The sequence below is a fragment of the Oxyura jamaicensis genome, chromosome 9 (assembly GCF_011077185.1).
Source record: "Oxyura jamaicensis isolate SHBP4307 breed ruddy duck chromosome 9, BPBGC_Ojam_1.0, whole genome shotgun sequence".
NCBI classification, from domain to species: Eukaryota; Metazoa; Chordata; class Aves; order Anseriformes; family Anatidae; genus Oxyura; species Oxyura jamaicensis.
Window position 1 is genome coordinate 11755550 of NC_048901.1, and position 14075 is coordinate 11769624.

At 42.8% G+C, this 14075-nt stretch overlaps 1 protein-coding gene across 6 annotated transcripts in view; it reads left to right on the forward strand.

Moving 5' to 3' along the window:
• FARP2 (FERM, ARH/RhoGEF and pleckstrin domain protein 2) overlaps window positions 1-14070 on the forward strand; it is an 82893-nt gene extending 68823 nt beyond the window's left edge. For 3 of the 6 annotated variants that reach the window (XM_035334221.1, XM_035334220.1, XM_035334222.1), the window contains 12 exons: window positions 290-423; window positions 1590-1671; window positions 2514-2751; window positions 3538-3668; window positions 4500-4568; window positions 4959-5048; window positions 5759-5841; window positions 7537-7655; window positions 8362-8525; window positions 10706-10813; window positions 11613-11764; window positions 12381-14070. In XM_035334221.1, coding sequence (XP_035190112.1) covers window positions 290-423; window positions 1590-1671; window positions 2514-2751; window positions 3538-3668; window positions 4500-4568; window positions 4959-5048; window positions 5759-5841; window positions 7537-7655; window positions 8362-8525; window positions 10706-10813; window positions 11613-11764; window positions 12381-12471 — 1461 coding nt within the window. In that variant the 3' untranslated portion in view covers window positions 12472-14070. Of the gene's footprint in view, window positions 1-289; window positions 424-1589; window positions 1672-2513; window positions 2752-3537; window positions 3669-4499; window positions 4569-4958; window positions 5049-5758; window positions 5842-7536; window positions 7656-8361; window positions 8526-9630; window positions 9771-10705; window positions 10814-11612; window positions 11765-12380 lie in introns of those variants that run through there. The other 3 variants (XM_035334223.1, XM_035334224.1, XM_035334225.1) reach the window with 3 other exon arrangements.
• Window positions 14071-14075: the final 5 nt, after the last annotated feature.

The window sequence follows — 14075 nt, forward strand, 5'->3', positions numbered from 1 at the left end:
TACCAACCATCTCATCATTGCATTAAGAAACATGCTTATGCCTGGAAACAATAACAAGCCTCATATTTGTCATGTTTGGCAAGGAAAGGAATGACATCTTTTCATCTTTCTCAGATCTGCCCTAAATGTTTCTTCTTTCTGCTGTTTCCTTGTTCATACACTTTCTCCTTCCCCCATCCCTGCAGAAGCAGCAATGTTTATGCTGGTGATAAATTCCTTAAATAGAGTACGTTTCTTAAACAGAGAAAAAAAAAACATAATTTATGATAATTTATGATTCTTCCTGCAGTGGTTTCGCAGTGCAGTCATCAAGGAGAATGCTATGCCAGAAGGCCTGATGACATTACTCTTCTCTAACATAGACCCAATTTATGAGTTTCATCGAGGCTTTCTGAAAGAAATTGAGCAAAGGTTATCGCTCTGGTAAGCATTAATAGTACAGCGCATGGCCAACCGTCAGAACCTTTTCGTATGTCCTCACATCAGAAATGTACTGTCTCTGTATTTGAATTGGTATTTCTGCTTAAATAGAGTCTAGGAAAATATTTTAATCAATTATAATTAAAAAATAAATAAGTAAAATTTCCAAGCACTGTCTTGTACATGCTATCATATGAATTGTGTGCCGGACCAAGGTTTTTGTAATGTAACTGCTTGTTATTTCTCTAGCCTTAGAAAAGAGAAGGAACACAAGGTCAAAACGATAGTGTGAGATTTTTCAATATCTTCCAGTTAATGAATCTCTGGTGAAAATCTGGAAAACTCTTTTTGTAATTAGAGTTCAGTCTTGCAGCACAATTTACTTTAAAGAGCATGTTTTTAGTTTTCTAATCTATGTATTACTTTCTCCTGGCCTGAGACCTAACATATAAAGAATCTAATTTCTCCTGGCCTGAGATGTAATATATAAAGAATCTAATTACCATTCAAAAGAAGGTGATTTTCCCTCCTCTTGGTGATATTGAAACATTAGTTAATTTTTGTTCTCTTCCTTTTTATGTTGGTGAATCAAGTAGCCTGCTGTATACCCGGGTATTCTGCCTCACTTGGAAAGCTTTCTGCTCTAGAGAGAACAATCTGGATCATTGTATAAGATGAAAGCAACCTGAATATGGAGTAAGGGAAATGAAAAATAATAGTGAGCAAAATATGAACAAAAAATAATTTCATAAACTTGGGTGGGATCATAATACATTATTTATTCAGAAGTCTGAAAGGTTAAACTCTGTAATAGACTTTCAGGAAAAGTAATTTCTATTCCTTTCTCTGTTTTCCAAGTGTGGCTTTTATTTTTGTTACTACATGTTGCTTCCACATTTACTGTACCAAATTTTCAACCCAAGCAGTGAAATGGAAATGCTAGGAAATGCAGGGAAAGGAAATGCGGCTAAAAATGGGTAGAGGAAGGATTAACATTAGTACTGCTTCCCTTCATTTCACAAAAGTAGTTCTTAAATATGCAGATACCTGGGAAGCCTTTCTTAAAAATTCTGTCTTGAAGTAAAGGGTGCATTGGAGGGAGGAAGTGGAAATGTCTTTCTCTCTCATGGACTGCATCTTCTTATTTCATCTTTTTATATGCATTTCAGGGAAGGAAGAACCAATGCTCACATGAAAGGAGATTATCAACGCATTGGAGATGTCATGCTCAGGAATATGCGTACTCTAAAGGTAGCTCAGGGATTTAAATAGTGGAATCTCAGTGTTGTTGATTCATTTTTCTCCTATTGTCAAGGATGATACTTCAAGGTTTAGGATTTTAACTTAACTTGAAATGACTTGCAAACAATTAACATTGCTAAACAAAAATAAAACACAATATTTACAACAAGGCTTTATACAACTGCTGCTTATTTGACCACCTACATTTACCTCGAGGAAAGGCTATATGTTTTTTGGCTATTCAGCAGAAGACAAGGAAAGATTGTTAAATTAGCTTCACTGTCTTGCTATACTTGCATAACTGTAACCATCCCCTATGGAGGCACTGTTTCGTATGGTTGATTTAATTCCAAAATGTGAATAATTTTAATTGTGGAGCAGTTTGTTCTGAGTCCAAGGCACCTTTATTTGGAATAGAGAACCTCTGTGGGACAGTCACATTTGTGTTGTAGTAGAGGAATGATTATTCCTCTGCTCACTTCTGCCTGTCCTAACTTGAAAGAAGTCAGTAATCATCAAGAATTGTCCTGGAATGGAAAAGCATTAACTGGTGATAGTACCGGCGGTTTTCATTAAAGACAAACATCAGCCCAGCTGACATAAATAGCAAACAGTCGACAATTAAGCAAATATTATTAATTTGAATACTGCTATTTTAACAAAGCAGGTAAAACATATAATGTAGCCAATGCTGTTTTTTGTCAGTATTTATGACAGCGTATGCAGTCTTGGGTTACAAAGTCATGGTCTGAGACAAAAGTAGAGAGGTGAAAAGTTGTTTCTTATTCACTGTGAAGTCTGTAGAAGACTGTTTTTTCCTTTAACCTGAGTAATTTTTTATGATTCAACAGGAGTTTACAAGTTACTTGCAGAAGCATGATGAGGTCCTGACAGAACTGGAGAAAGCAACTAAACGCCTAAAGAAACTGGAAATGGTTTATAAGGAGTTTGAGCTGCAGAAAGTTTGCTATCTGCCACTCAATACTTTTCTGCTCAAACCAATCCAGAGACTAATGCACTACAAGCTGATCTTGGGGAGACTTTGCAAGCACTACACAGCGGATCACCGGGACTTTGCAGACTGCCGGAGTGAGTGAGCGCTCAGCTGTATATGTGCTAGGCAGGATCCCATTTCTCTGTACATACCAAATTTTGCAGGTACCCTGCGGGAGACAGTAAGCATTACTTCTGTCTACACATTCAATGTAAACTATCCTTATCTCCATTCAGGATCTCTTATTCTCATATGCAGCTGTGAGAAACATACGGAAGTTTTGATTTAGATTGTTGAAATCACAACTGCTAAGTGAATTCTCTAATTTAAATATCTGAGATAAAAATAGAATACATCAAGCAGAAAATTGTCAGAAGGCAGCTTAGTTCAGAAAATGTTCAGGCTATGTTTAAAAATTAATTTTGTTCTTCTTTAAAATTTTTGAGTAGCAGGCTTTGCCAGTCTCCTGCCGTGCTCTGGTGCAGGCCTCTGAAGTTTGCTGCAACAGGTAGAAAATTACCTTAACTGTTAGTTTGGAAAATGCAAAAGAGAACTTTCAAAGAAACTTTCATTTGCAGATTTCATTTTGTTTTTTATGAAGTAATCTTTGGCAGAAATAGTTGTTCTTAATTTTGAAATTGTCTTTGGCTACATGGTAATTATTTTTTGTTGTGCTAAGTCTCATATACCAAATAATCTCCAGAAGCACAGGAAGCACTTTGCAGATGCTAATTAATCTCTGTTTTGTCCCTACGTAGCTATGAAATGTTTCTGCGGAATAATTCTGGCTGTTGATTTCAGATTCATTTTTCCAGGGTTAAAATTTGGGGCCTGAGATTGTCTCCTCTATTCTGATCCGTTTGGTGCCATTTTCCCTACAGATGCACTGAAGGAAGTCACAGAGATGACCTCTCAGCTACAGCACAGTCTTATCCGCTTGGAGAATTTCCAGAAACTGACGGAGCTACAGCACGACTTGATTGGTATAGATAATCTCACGGCACCTGGGAGGGTAAATAACTTCACTTAGTTTCTACAGCCTTTGTTGTTTTTATTGCCAAGGAATCCATTTCAACAATTGATTTACTGTAACTGCCTCTACCAGAATGCCTGTAAAGGCTTCGTATAATAATTGTCTTCACAGCAGGTCACATTTAGCCCTCGGTGATACCATAGGGAAATAGGTAGAAATGCTTCTGCTTAGACTCTGGCTACAGTTTCACGTTTCTGATATGGCAGAAACTGGGTATGCTGGGATGCAGCACTCTGTGTTTGGCTGGGAAGCAGTATGTCATGTACGCGATACAAGTCCACTGCCGACTCTGCTTATGTATGTCTGATGCAATCTCTCTTTGTGGACTGAGACCACATGGTTGTGGACTGAGACCACATGGCAACGTAGCAGTGGTGAGAGGAGCATCACTGGACAAAGCCGTGTTGGTGACTGGTTTTGTGGGAGCATGTTTAGTTCCTGCTTGGTTTTTATGTTTGTTTGTTTTTGCTAGATATACTGAGCATAAGCACAGGAGCATCGCTTATGCTTTTGGGATGTGCTGGCAATCACTGCAATAGGATGTAAGTGTAATAGGTGAACTGCTGAAATTCAACAGGAACTCTGCTCGTTTTCCTTCTCTTGCTTCACTGATTTAAATGCTGGCTGCAGCAAGGAGCTGATTCATGTTACCAAACAGAAGGAATGGTGTTTGGCGTTTAACAAATCTGTTCGGGATCGTTGCTGGGTACCAATCAACATCTGTACACTCTGGGATGAAAATGAAGAACCATAAAAATTCTGTGTTTGGGAAATATAAAGCTTTGCCTTACTTTTTCTTTTCCTCTGCAGGAATTTATCCGCGAAGGTTGCCTGTACAAGCTCACAAAGAAGGGTTTACAGCAGCGGATGTTCTTTCTGGTGGGTGCTACTTTTGCTTTGCTGCAGACTGCTCAAGGTCTTCAAGATAAAGCTGTTGCGGAAAGGGTGTTCTTGTGTGTTTATGATGGAAAAAAAGCAATCATAGCTAAAAATTTATTCTGAAGGTTTTTTATAGAGGGTGACTGTGATAGTGCTCTCTCTTCAGCCTGTTTCTCTAATGGCAGATAGTTTTAACAGAATTCTTAAAATTAATTATCTCTTCTAAATAAACAGTAGGATTGTTTTAAGGAAAGCAGGCCAAAGTGATGAAGAAATGGTGGTTTTCCCCGTGTCTATAATGGTTAAACAACAGATTTTTTAAATGTCAAAAATACTTGTTACAACCTGCTGTTTGCAGAACATTGATTGTATTCTTCCTCTGTTTTTCAGTTCTCAGATATGTTACTGTACACAAGCAAAGGGGTTACAGGGACAAATCAATTCAAAATTCATGGACATCTTCCTCTGCATGGGATGTTGGTAAGTGGTTTGAAATTGCAAAGTCATTTCCTTATGCACTGGGATGCTTTAAGTCAGGTTGAGGCATTGCTTCAGGGCTGTGAGGACTGAACCAGAAAACGCCTTTCAGGCCAGTGGGAGCAGCTGTGGTACTGCTTGGTCACGAGCTGGACCTTCATGTGCCTCAGCCTATGTGCTAAACAACAATTTGTCTGCATGGATAAGTTTATTCCTTCTTTCTCATTAGCAAAGCAGCTGGAGCACATTTGACTGATAATTTTCATGCCACACCAAGAAGCTTATCTGGGAATATGGATTTGTCTTTTTTTCCTTTTTTTTGCTGTGTACATACTTAGGCAAAAAATCAATCCTCTTGTGTCCCTGCCCCCCATATTCTAATGGGATTGTTCTTTTTGTGTTTGATATGCAGCTGATAGTGCTTGACCCACCGGTAAGTAGTAAGCTGAATCCTGCTCAGAATCCTCCTTTCTTCACCATGTTGAATGTTGTGCTGTGCAGCTAGAGATATGGCAGTAGAAACACGCCATAAAGATTTTTATAGAGAGCAAAAACAGACTTAAAGTAGGTGATATTCATAAAAGAGCATCTGTTTTTGCATTTTCTGCTACTAGTCATACTGCAACTCAAATCCCTAGCCAGACAAAGGGAAGAGTTTTTAGTCTTTACCAGTCACAGAACAGTGATGAGAAAAACCTGTTCTTTTTCTGCAGGTGGAGGAGAGCGAGAATGAATGGGCTGTCCCACACTGCTTCACAATCTATTCAGCACAAAAAACCATAGTAGTGGCAGCAAGGTAACATTTATTTTCCTCAACTGCATGTAGGTTTGAGAGATACCTTCTCCAAAGAGTTATTGTTTGATGGTTCGGTGTAGAGATGGGGGTGTTTCTTGTGGCCTTTGGAAAACATGACTTCAAATGCATGACGCCTCACAAGTCCTTTATCAATATTGTGCGTTAGGAAGGAGTAGTTTATCTAAAAGAACGGTGTATTATCAAACACAGCAGCAGCAATAATGTTGCTATTGCATTGTTTTCTAGTTAGCTGAGTTGCCAGTGGCATAAAGCAGAAGACAAACTGAAATGGGAGCATACAAATATTTTAGAATACCAAAAAGAATTAAAATCCAGAACATGCAAATTGATGCAAGGAGGAGAGAGTTCCTGCACAGATCTCATGGAGGAAGCTGGGAGATGAGAAGAAAAAAATAAAGGCTTGCTTGGAGAGAGAGCTGATCTCTTGTCAGTGTCACTTATGCAGCGAGCTTGGTGTGAGGAATTACTGCATCAGGCAGGTGCAGCTAGAACAGCTCAAGAAAAGCCTGAGGTGGGGAGGATGAGAGCAGCACTGCTGGGTCCCAGCAGTCTCTGTGGGAAGCAGTTTCTGCATCAGCTGGTGCTAGTTCCCAAGTGTGGAAGTGCTCAGAAATGACAGGATGTGGTTGGCAGCACTCAGGATGCTCACCACGGAAGGGAGAGAATATGCCAAACTGCCTTTGCACCAAAACTGCCTCAGCAGTAACTCACACTTCTGTGTTTTGACTGGTAAAAAGAAAGGTGGGCAAGGAGGATTGGTAGCACGTGTAGAGGTGCAATGTAGAGAACCAGGCTCATGTGCAATGGTTTTGTAAATGCTCACAGTGGAATACATAAGCTAACACAAAAATTATACAGGCTTTAATTCAGCTGTTAATCAGGCAAGTTGCTCTGCTTAACCACAAGTAAGTCCATCAGAAGATAGCGTAATTCATTTTGATACATTGATGTATGAATTTCATCGTTCTTTTTGCTAACCTGACCAATTCATGCTAATGTATTGGCATGAAAGGACATGGAATGAAATGTATTGGCCATGTAAAGGACAAGGTAGGCAAAATATTTGACTGAGACTGTGCGGCCTTCTTAGTTTAGCACTTTGTGTTTGGTGTTCAAGCACCATTCATATTTGTATTTCAGTGATACTCTTCAATATTGTACTTTTTTTTCTGCTTTTTCATCTGAAATGTACTTTAAGATATCTACTACACCTGTTCTCTCGGGATCAGCTTTAGAAGGCTTTGTCCCCTAAAAGGCAGCTGGAGTTGGGTATGCTAAAGTACAGAATTGGAGCACTAAACCTCAAATGCATAGGCTTCTCTGCTGGGTAATAACCTTGTCTTGAACAGTAACTGTTACTGAAATTATTCTGGTGAGTCTGAATGGGGATATTATGTGGCCCTTTGGCTGTCTATTCATTCTCTTTCTTGTGAAGCCCAAGTTTTAAAATGGTTATTTTAAACTTGTTTCAAGGCTTGAAGATAGGGGTGAAGGCTATGTGAAGTCAGCTTCCTGTCTGAAAAGTCTGTGTTTTGGAGGAATTTTCTGATTTTATTTTAATGGAAAGGGACTGCTCATTGTATTGGACAGTGACTTTTGCCTTTGTTTAGAAATCTTGCACTTTGCCATGGCTCCAGGCTGGGGTGGTCACCATTCAGACCGTTTGTCTTGCAGCACCCGCTTGGAGATGGGAAAGTGGATGGAAGACCTGAACATGGCAATTGAAATGGCCAAGAAATCTACTGAGAAATCTGATATGCTTCTGGACAACTCCGTATGCAATCGCTCCAATAGTAAGTGATGTTTCCTGCCTTCTTGAAACGTGTCAGGCATTGAGTCCTTCTCATTTTTTTCATTGTAAATTTCATGACAAATTTTATTATTCATATGGTATTGGAGAGCTCTTGTACTCTTGTCATGTCTTAGTTAAAGTAAATATGCTTGTCTTCCTTGACTGATGCTGCTGGTAGCTCTAATTGCAGCAGAGATGCTCCAGCTGCAGAATTGTTAATTTTATAAGGTCCTTATTCGTCTCTTATATAGATACTTTCTCCATTTAACCAGGGTGTGTTTTCCTGTCCTTAAATTCAGTGGTGTCTTTGGAGTTCAGCAAGTTGTTTTATAGCCCAGCATTCTTTCTGCAAATCTCTGGTGTCATGGATGTGGTGAAATGTGTAGTATCCCTTCCTAGAGCACTTCCTGTCCCTCACTAAGGTTCAGCTGAAGGTGAAGTGTGGGGTTTTTGTTCATTGCTTTTTTATTTTTCCTCCCTTGCCCTAGAACATTGAGTCAGCTGCCCCAAGCAGAGCTGAGTAATGAAAGCCAAAATTATCTGCTCAGAGTGACTTTTAGGAGTTGTGTAACATTCAAGTTGACGTATTTCAGAAATGGGCCATTGCAAGAGGAAAGACAGTTGTTGTTTTTTACAGGAATCCCTGCTCCTCTTGCTCTTTGTGTTGCACAGTTTTCTTAAACCGCTGCTGAATTCTCCTCCCTCAGGATCCTCTGATGAGGTCTCTCTAGAACAGGAGTCCGAAGATGACATACACTCTTCTCGTAGCTCCTTGGACAGGCAGAGCCACCACCGTGCCAACACAACCATGCACGTGTGCTGGTACCGCAACACCAGCGTCTCCATGACTGACCACAGTGTGGCTGTTGAGGTACCCTGCAGGGCGCAGCTCTCACGTCTTCCTCTGTCCGTCTTGGCTCGCTCAGCCTCTGCTCATCCTCCACTACATGCTCCCTTTTGCCATTGAAGCACTTCTGCTGTCTGTGAGAGAGCATGGGTGATGAAAAGGCTGCTGCATGTTGCTCACCTTCATGCATGTCTGCGTGTCTGCCGAACACGTGCACCGCGCTGTCCCTGCAGCAGGCCTTTGTTTCAGAAAATGTGCTGAAGAAGGGAAATTTCATAGGAAACCACAATATCCTAGGCCTGAAGTACTCGTTTGGGTGTAATGAACCTTGCAGGGGGAGTTCAGACTGGTATTGGGTTAGGCTGAACGGAGCTTTATTACGTGTTTGCTGGGCCGCTGTTCTGCTGGGTCTTACCCCTTGGCGTGGCTTGGGGCAGCACTGGTGGCACATTTTGTTTCGGAGTCCTGCACGTTTTGGGACAGATGTCTGTTCTGCGTGCTGCTTGCGTTGGCATCTCAGTTTAACATGAGGAGGCAGTTCAGCGGGTTTCATTGGCTGGGAAACCTTCCTGGAGGCTGGCTTACTTGGAAGACTTCCAGAAGTGGGAGATACCCTAAATACCAAGAAGAGAAAAAGGAGGTTACTCACTAGCCAAACAGCAGTGAGACAATGTATCTGTGTATTTGTGCCTTCCTTGCCCTGAAGTTAAGGTATTTTTTTTTAATGGAAGAACTTAAAAGTTGGGCAGTGAGGGTTCTGCGTTTTCATGGTGCGTGGCACGTACTGAGAGCTCAGTAAGGGAGCTCTTACCGATTACAGGCTTAGGGTCCAGAAGTTGGGCATTACAGCCAGCAAAGAAGGTGGTTTCTATTGGAGGAAAGAAACCTTCCTTTCCTTGGTGATACCCTTGGGAGAAGCACCTTCTCACTGTTCTGTATCCATATAACAATACCTGCCCCCGCAGGCTCTGGGATTAAACCTGTGAATTCCTGCAGCATCCTCTCACATCGTTCTGTTTTGTGTTCTAACACCATCATTTTTTCCACGATCCATTTTCCTTTAACAGGCATCACTTCTCTTAACCTAATGGTCTGTTTTTCTCTCTCTCTCCCCCTTTTCTCTGCTCAGTTTTCTGCTCTCTTGCTGTTTCTCCAGAGCTTCCTCCTCGCTATTTGCTGGGCCAGGCCCAACGGCCCAACACAATCACCCATGTTTGTTGGTACCGGAACCAGAGCCTATCCCTGTCTGATTACCTGTGCATGATCCAGGTAAAAATGCCTCTCAAGTTCTGCGCTGGTGGGAGGAGCCATGGGATGCCAAGTAAAATGTGCAACTTCTCGCTCTGTAATTGCTTAGTGAACCCGTGTGTTGTGCTGGCACGAGGATGCCCCATTTATCCGGCAGAGGAGTTGCAGTGTTGCCTCGTTGGTACAGGGTTTTCTTCTATTTCTGCTTCCCAGAGTGGTTCTCTGTGTAATTCTGCTGTGTGTAATTCTGCTGTGTGCTTTCTCTAATTTTAAAGTCCATTTGCTTTCATTCCATGCTGTAGGTTTCCTTCCCCCACTGCCCAAACGCTGGGTGACTGCCTCCAGGATGGCAACTTAAATGTAGCACAGCACCTCCCTGCAGCCTGCTTTTCATGTGGGGCTTGGCTTAGCTAGCTGCTGCGTTCCTGTCCACAGCTCTGGCTTCCATCACCAGCCTTTGTTTCCTCTGCTGCTTTATTTTCTTTCTCACGCAGTGTCTTGTACTTATTTTTTTGCATGAAAAAAAAAAGTGAATAAAGGGATGGATGCCCTTGTGGCTGTCGCTGTTTCCCTGGCCACAGAGTGCACAGGACAGTGGGGGCTGGACGGCTGAGAGTGTGTGGCACTGTGCCATGTGCTGCCTGATGTGACCCTGAGATCTAGTGAGCAGCTAAACATCAAGTAACTTTGGTGTCAGGGGAGAGAAATTGCTAGTTTGCTCATCACTGGCAGGTGAACAGAGCACGGTTGTTTTCTAGAACTGGTGAGCTGAAGATGCATTCAGTTACCACATGAAATATCCAGGAGGCCTTTTAAAACATGGGAGCAAGTGCTGTTTTATGCAGAAACAGTTACATCCCAGAGCCTCAGGCTCTTTAACTGCATCAGCTGACGTATTTTTCCCAAAGACAGAGATCTGTGGTTTCATGGCAGTTTTCTTTTTCGTTCTGTGCTAGAACCAGCTCTCGGGGTACTTGCTGAGGAAGTTCAAAAACAGCAACGGGTGGCAGAAACTGTGGGTCGTCTTCACCAACTTCTGCCTGTTCTTCTACAAAACGCACCAGGTGAGCCAACGTAGCTGAGAGGGATGCTGTTTGGGGTAGTGCGTGCACCCTGGAGATCCTGTGCTTTCAGCTCCAGGCCCTTCTCGTTGTGATTTGGAGAGTAACCAGTGAAAGACGAGGTAGTAACTGATGAAGCGAGTCTCTGTAAGGCCGCAGGCCCTCCCTGCAGCATGTAATCAGGATTTCCATTTCTGCTAATGGTGCTCCCCTTCTGTACTTGAGGGGAAAGAGGGCTCGCGATGCTTCCACCAAGGGAGGTCAGGGAATTAGCAGCCTTTTGGCAGTCTCTGTCTCTTACCTGCTCTCACCTGCAGGCTGCAGCACAGTTACCAGTTAGGCAGGCATCAGGAATTTCTCTGCCAGGGGTGTATTCAGCATCTGTTTTTTGTAACGAGCTGTGCTGCAGTGCAGTGCCTGCCTTTTCACCTTATTGACCCCCAAACCTGTTTATTCTTTTCTGGCTTCTTGGGGGCTTACTTCTTTTGGGAAGGATATTTTAGCTTTCATGTTAGATCTGTGCTTGGGATTCCAGAGGGTTGCTGAGCAGGGAAAATGGGAGAGCCCAGCAGGCAGTGGAGGGCAGGGGAAGGAGCAGCAAGTAACTCTTGTAGTACAGTGCAAGGAGCTGGGGAAAATCTTATCACCTAGCACAGGCTTCACAAGAGACAGAGGCAGCTCCTCCTCCCGTTTGCTCCTAAGCAAAAATACAAAGCCCCTAAACTCTACAGTGCAGCAGAGTGTTGGGAGCTGTGTGGCAGGGGATGTCTCGCAGTACGGCCGTGCTGTTTGGCTCTTCCAGGACGATTATCCCTTGGCCAGTCTCCCGCTGCTTGGCTATGCAGTCAGCTCCCCTGTAGAGGCAGATGGCATTCAGAAGGATTATGTCTTCAAGCTGCAGTTCAAATCCCATGTGTATTTCTTCAGGGCTGAGAGCAAATACACCTTCGAGAGGTAATTTTATGTTTTCTATGTATTTCTTGGTATATAATGTGCTGTTAACTCACTGGTTGATAATGCAGAGCCCTCTCTTTACTCCCAACTACCTCCTGGTCTGAGTGGCCTTACAGAACGCCCAGCACACTCCCAGTAATGGCGTTTCCTTCCTCTTCGTACCCGTAACCAGAACTGCTATCCTTGCAGGGAAAGGCTGGTGGTTACACCTAGAGCTGTAGGCTCTGCTTTCTCTCCAGAGTCTGGAGCTTTCTTGGGGCTGGGGAGCAACGTGGATGGAAGGGCTGTGAGATGCTCCCCACTGACCCCACTGGGTCTAGGGAGTCAGATTTATAGTTCGTTAAAAATTCTGGTAAGAATACCTTTTTTTTTTTCTGTACAGTTATGAGAGAACATGATTTACTCTAATAAAACCTCTTGGGAGCTCAAAGCATTGTAGAGCTGTTCCTTGAACAGGCAGCCATGTTCTGCAGTGTATTTGCCACAACTCTATGGTGGGAAACAGCTATTTTATGAGGTTTGGTCAAAGTAATCCTACTCATAACAAAAGCATGAGCTTGTGTCAGTGAAGGAGGGGCTAAGCACCTCTAATGCCCTGTTACTCCTTTCTTGCCAGGTGGATGGAGGTGATCAAGAGGGCAACCAGCTCTCCTGCAAGGTCAAGTCTCCTGCTTCCAAAGGACAAGAAGGATAGTCACTCAGACTGACGGGGGGCAGAGCTGGATCTCTGCAATAACATCAGGAAAGGATGCAGGTGGAAACAGGAGTCTCGGGAGTTGAGAAAGCAAAGAACCAGGAAGCTCATTTCCACCTGGTATGGAACGGGGGAGCTAGGGAGTTGCAGACAGGGATCACATCCACTCCGAAGGGCATGGGAGAGGGTCAAGTCTGCTCCAGTTGAACCCACTTAGAGAGAACCTAACAACTGCAGAGCTTTGGTGTGCACACATTGTGGAAGGTATATTGTTCCAGTTGTACCTGTACAGTAACACCCTTGCCTGCCCTGAAGGCAAACAACACCTTGTTTTTACGTTTTGACTGGATGATCAGCATATGTGGGAAGAAACCAGCAGCCATCAGTGGTGTGATCAGCTCACAGGTGCTGGCATCAGGCTTGCTGGCTCCCAGCAGTTCCCTTCCCCGATGCTCATGGCTGGCTGCACAGCCAGTCCTGCTGCTGTTAACGTCAACCTGCTGGCACACTTGCCTTAGACTAACGGAGAACCCCCAGATACACATAGAGCTTAAAGAGTTCATCGGGAACAAAACAGCAGCTCTTATAGAACAGTTCTGCTACTTGGAAGCTGCCAAGGCAGTGATTTTCCGGGGGAAGGGGGAGGAATGAACTAAGCTGTTGAGATGTCAGTATATTGCGGGTTGGTACAGGTAGGGTGCATGGTTTTTCCTCTGAACTCTGCTATGGTGCATGCTGAGAGGGTCACTTGCTATTCTCATATCACAGCTCCAGAGTTCTTTTATCCTGTAGTAGGCATTACTTAAGGCAGGGGATGGCAAACACTTCCACCCTTATGTGGGTGGTATTTTCAAGGCATTTAAGCAATACAGGAGAACAAGGTTCTCTGAAAGTCACTGTTGCTTGTGCTTCCGTGTTACGTAAAGACTTCTGAAAATCCCTGTTCATACCTTTAAATATGGGGTGGGATCCATCTTCCATTTCTAATGAAGGTGTAAAAGTCACTGGATTCTAGATGGAGAATTAGTGTGCAAGGACTCTATTAAATCTCTGTATTAAAGCTGAAATGGTTGCAGTTTGTTTTTGTAAAGCTGTCATATTTGTTTGCTCCTACAGATGGACTGAAGTAAGGTAAATGCCATAAAATGCTGTTGGACGTGGTTTTGATGAGCTTTTATTTTAGTAATTGTGTAGTAGAAAAAGGAACAAGGAAGTAGCATAGTGAAAGAAAAAAGAAAGTGTTGCTTGTTGTGAGGATGGAGGATTGCTGAGATCCCTGTGAAAACGGGACAGACAGAGGCTGACCTGTGCATTCTCCAAGGCTGTTTTAGGGTTGTGGTCTATGAAACTGCAGGTAGGAGGTTAAAGAGGCATTTTCCAGACTGCTCACTTGGCATTTGCCTCGTAGGGAAGACAGGTGACTGCAGATCCACTCTTCACTACCACTGTCACAATGACCATTGCCCCTGTAAGTTATATGTACTTAATTTATTAGTGTCTTCTTCTTTAAAAAAAAAAAAATAACTGTCATAGCTGTACACATGTGGATTGACTAGATATGTTATAATCCAGCTGGATGACTGTTGAAAGTAAATAGCATCTTGATATAAAACTATC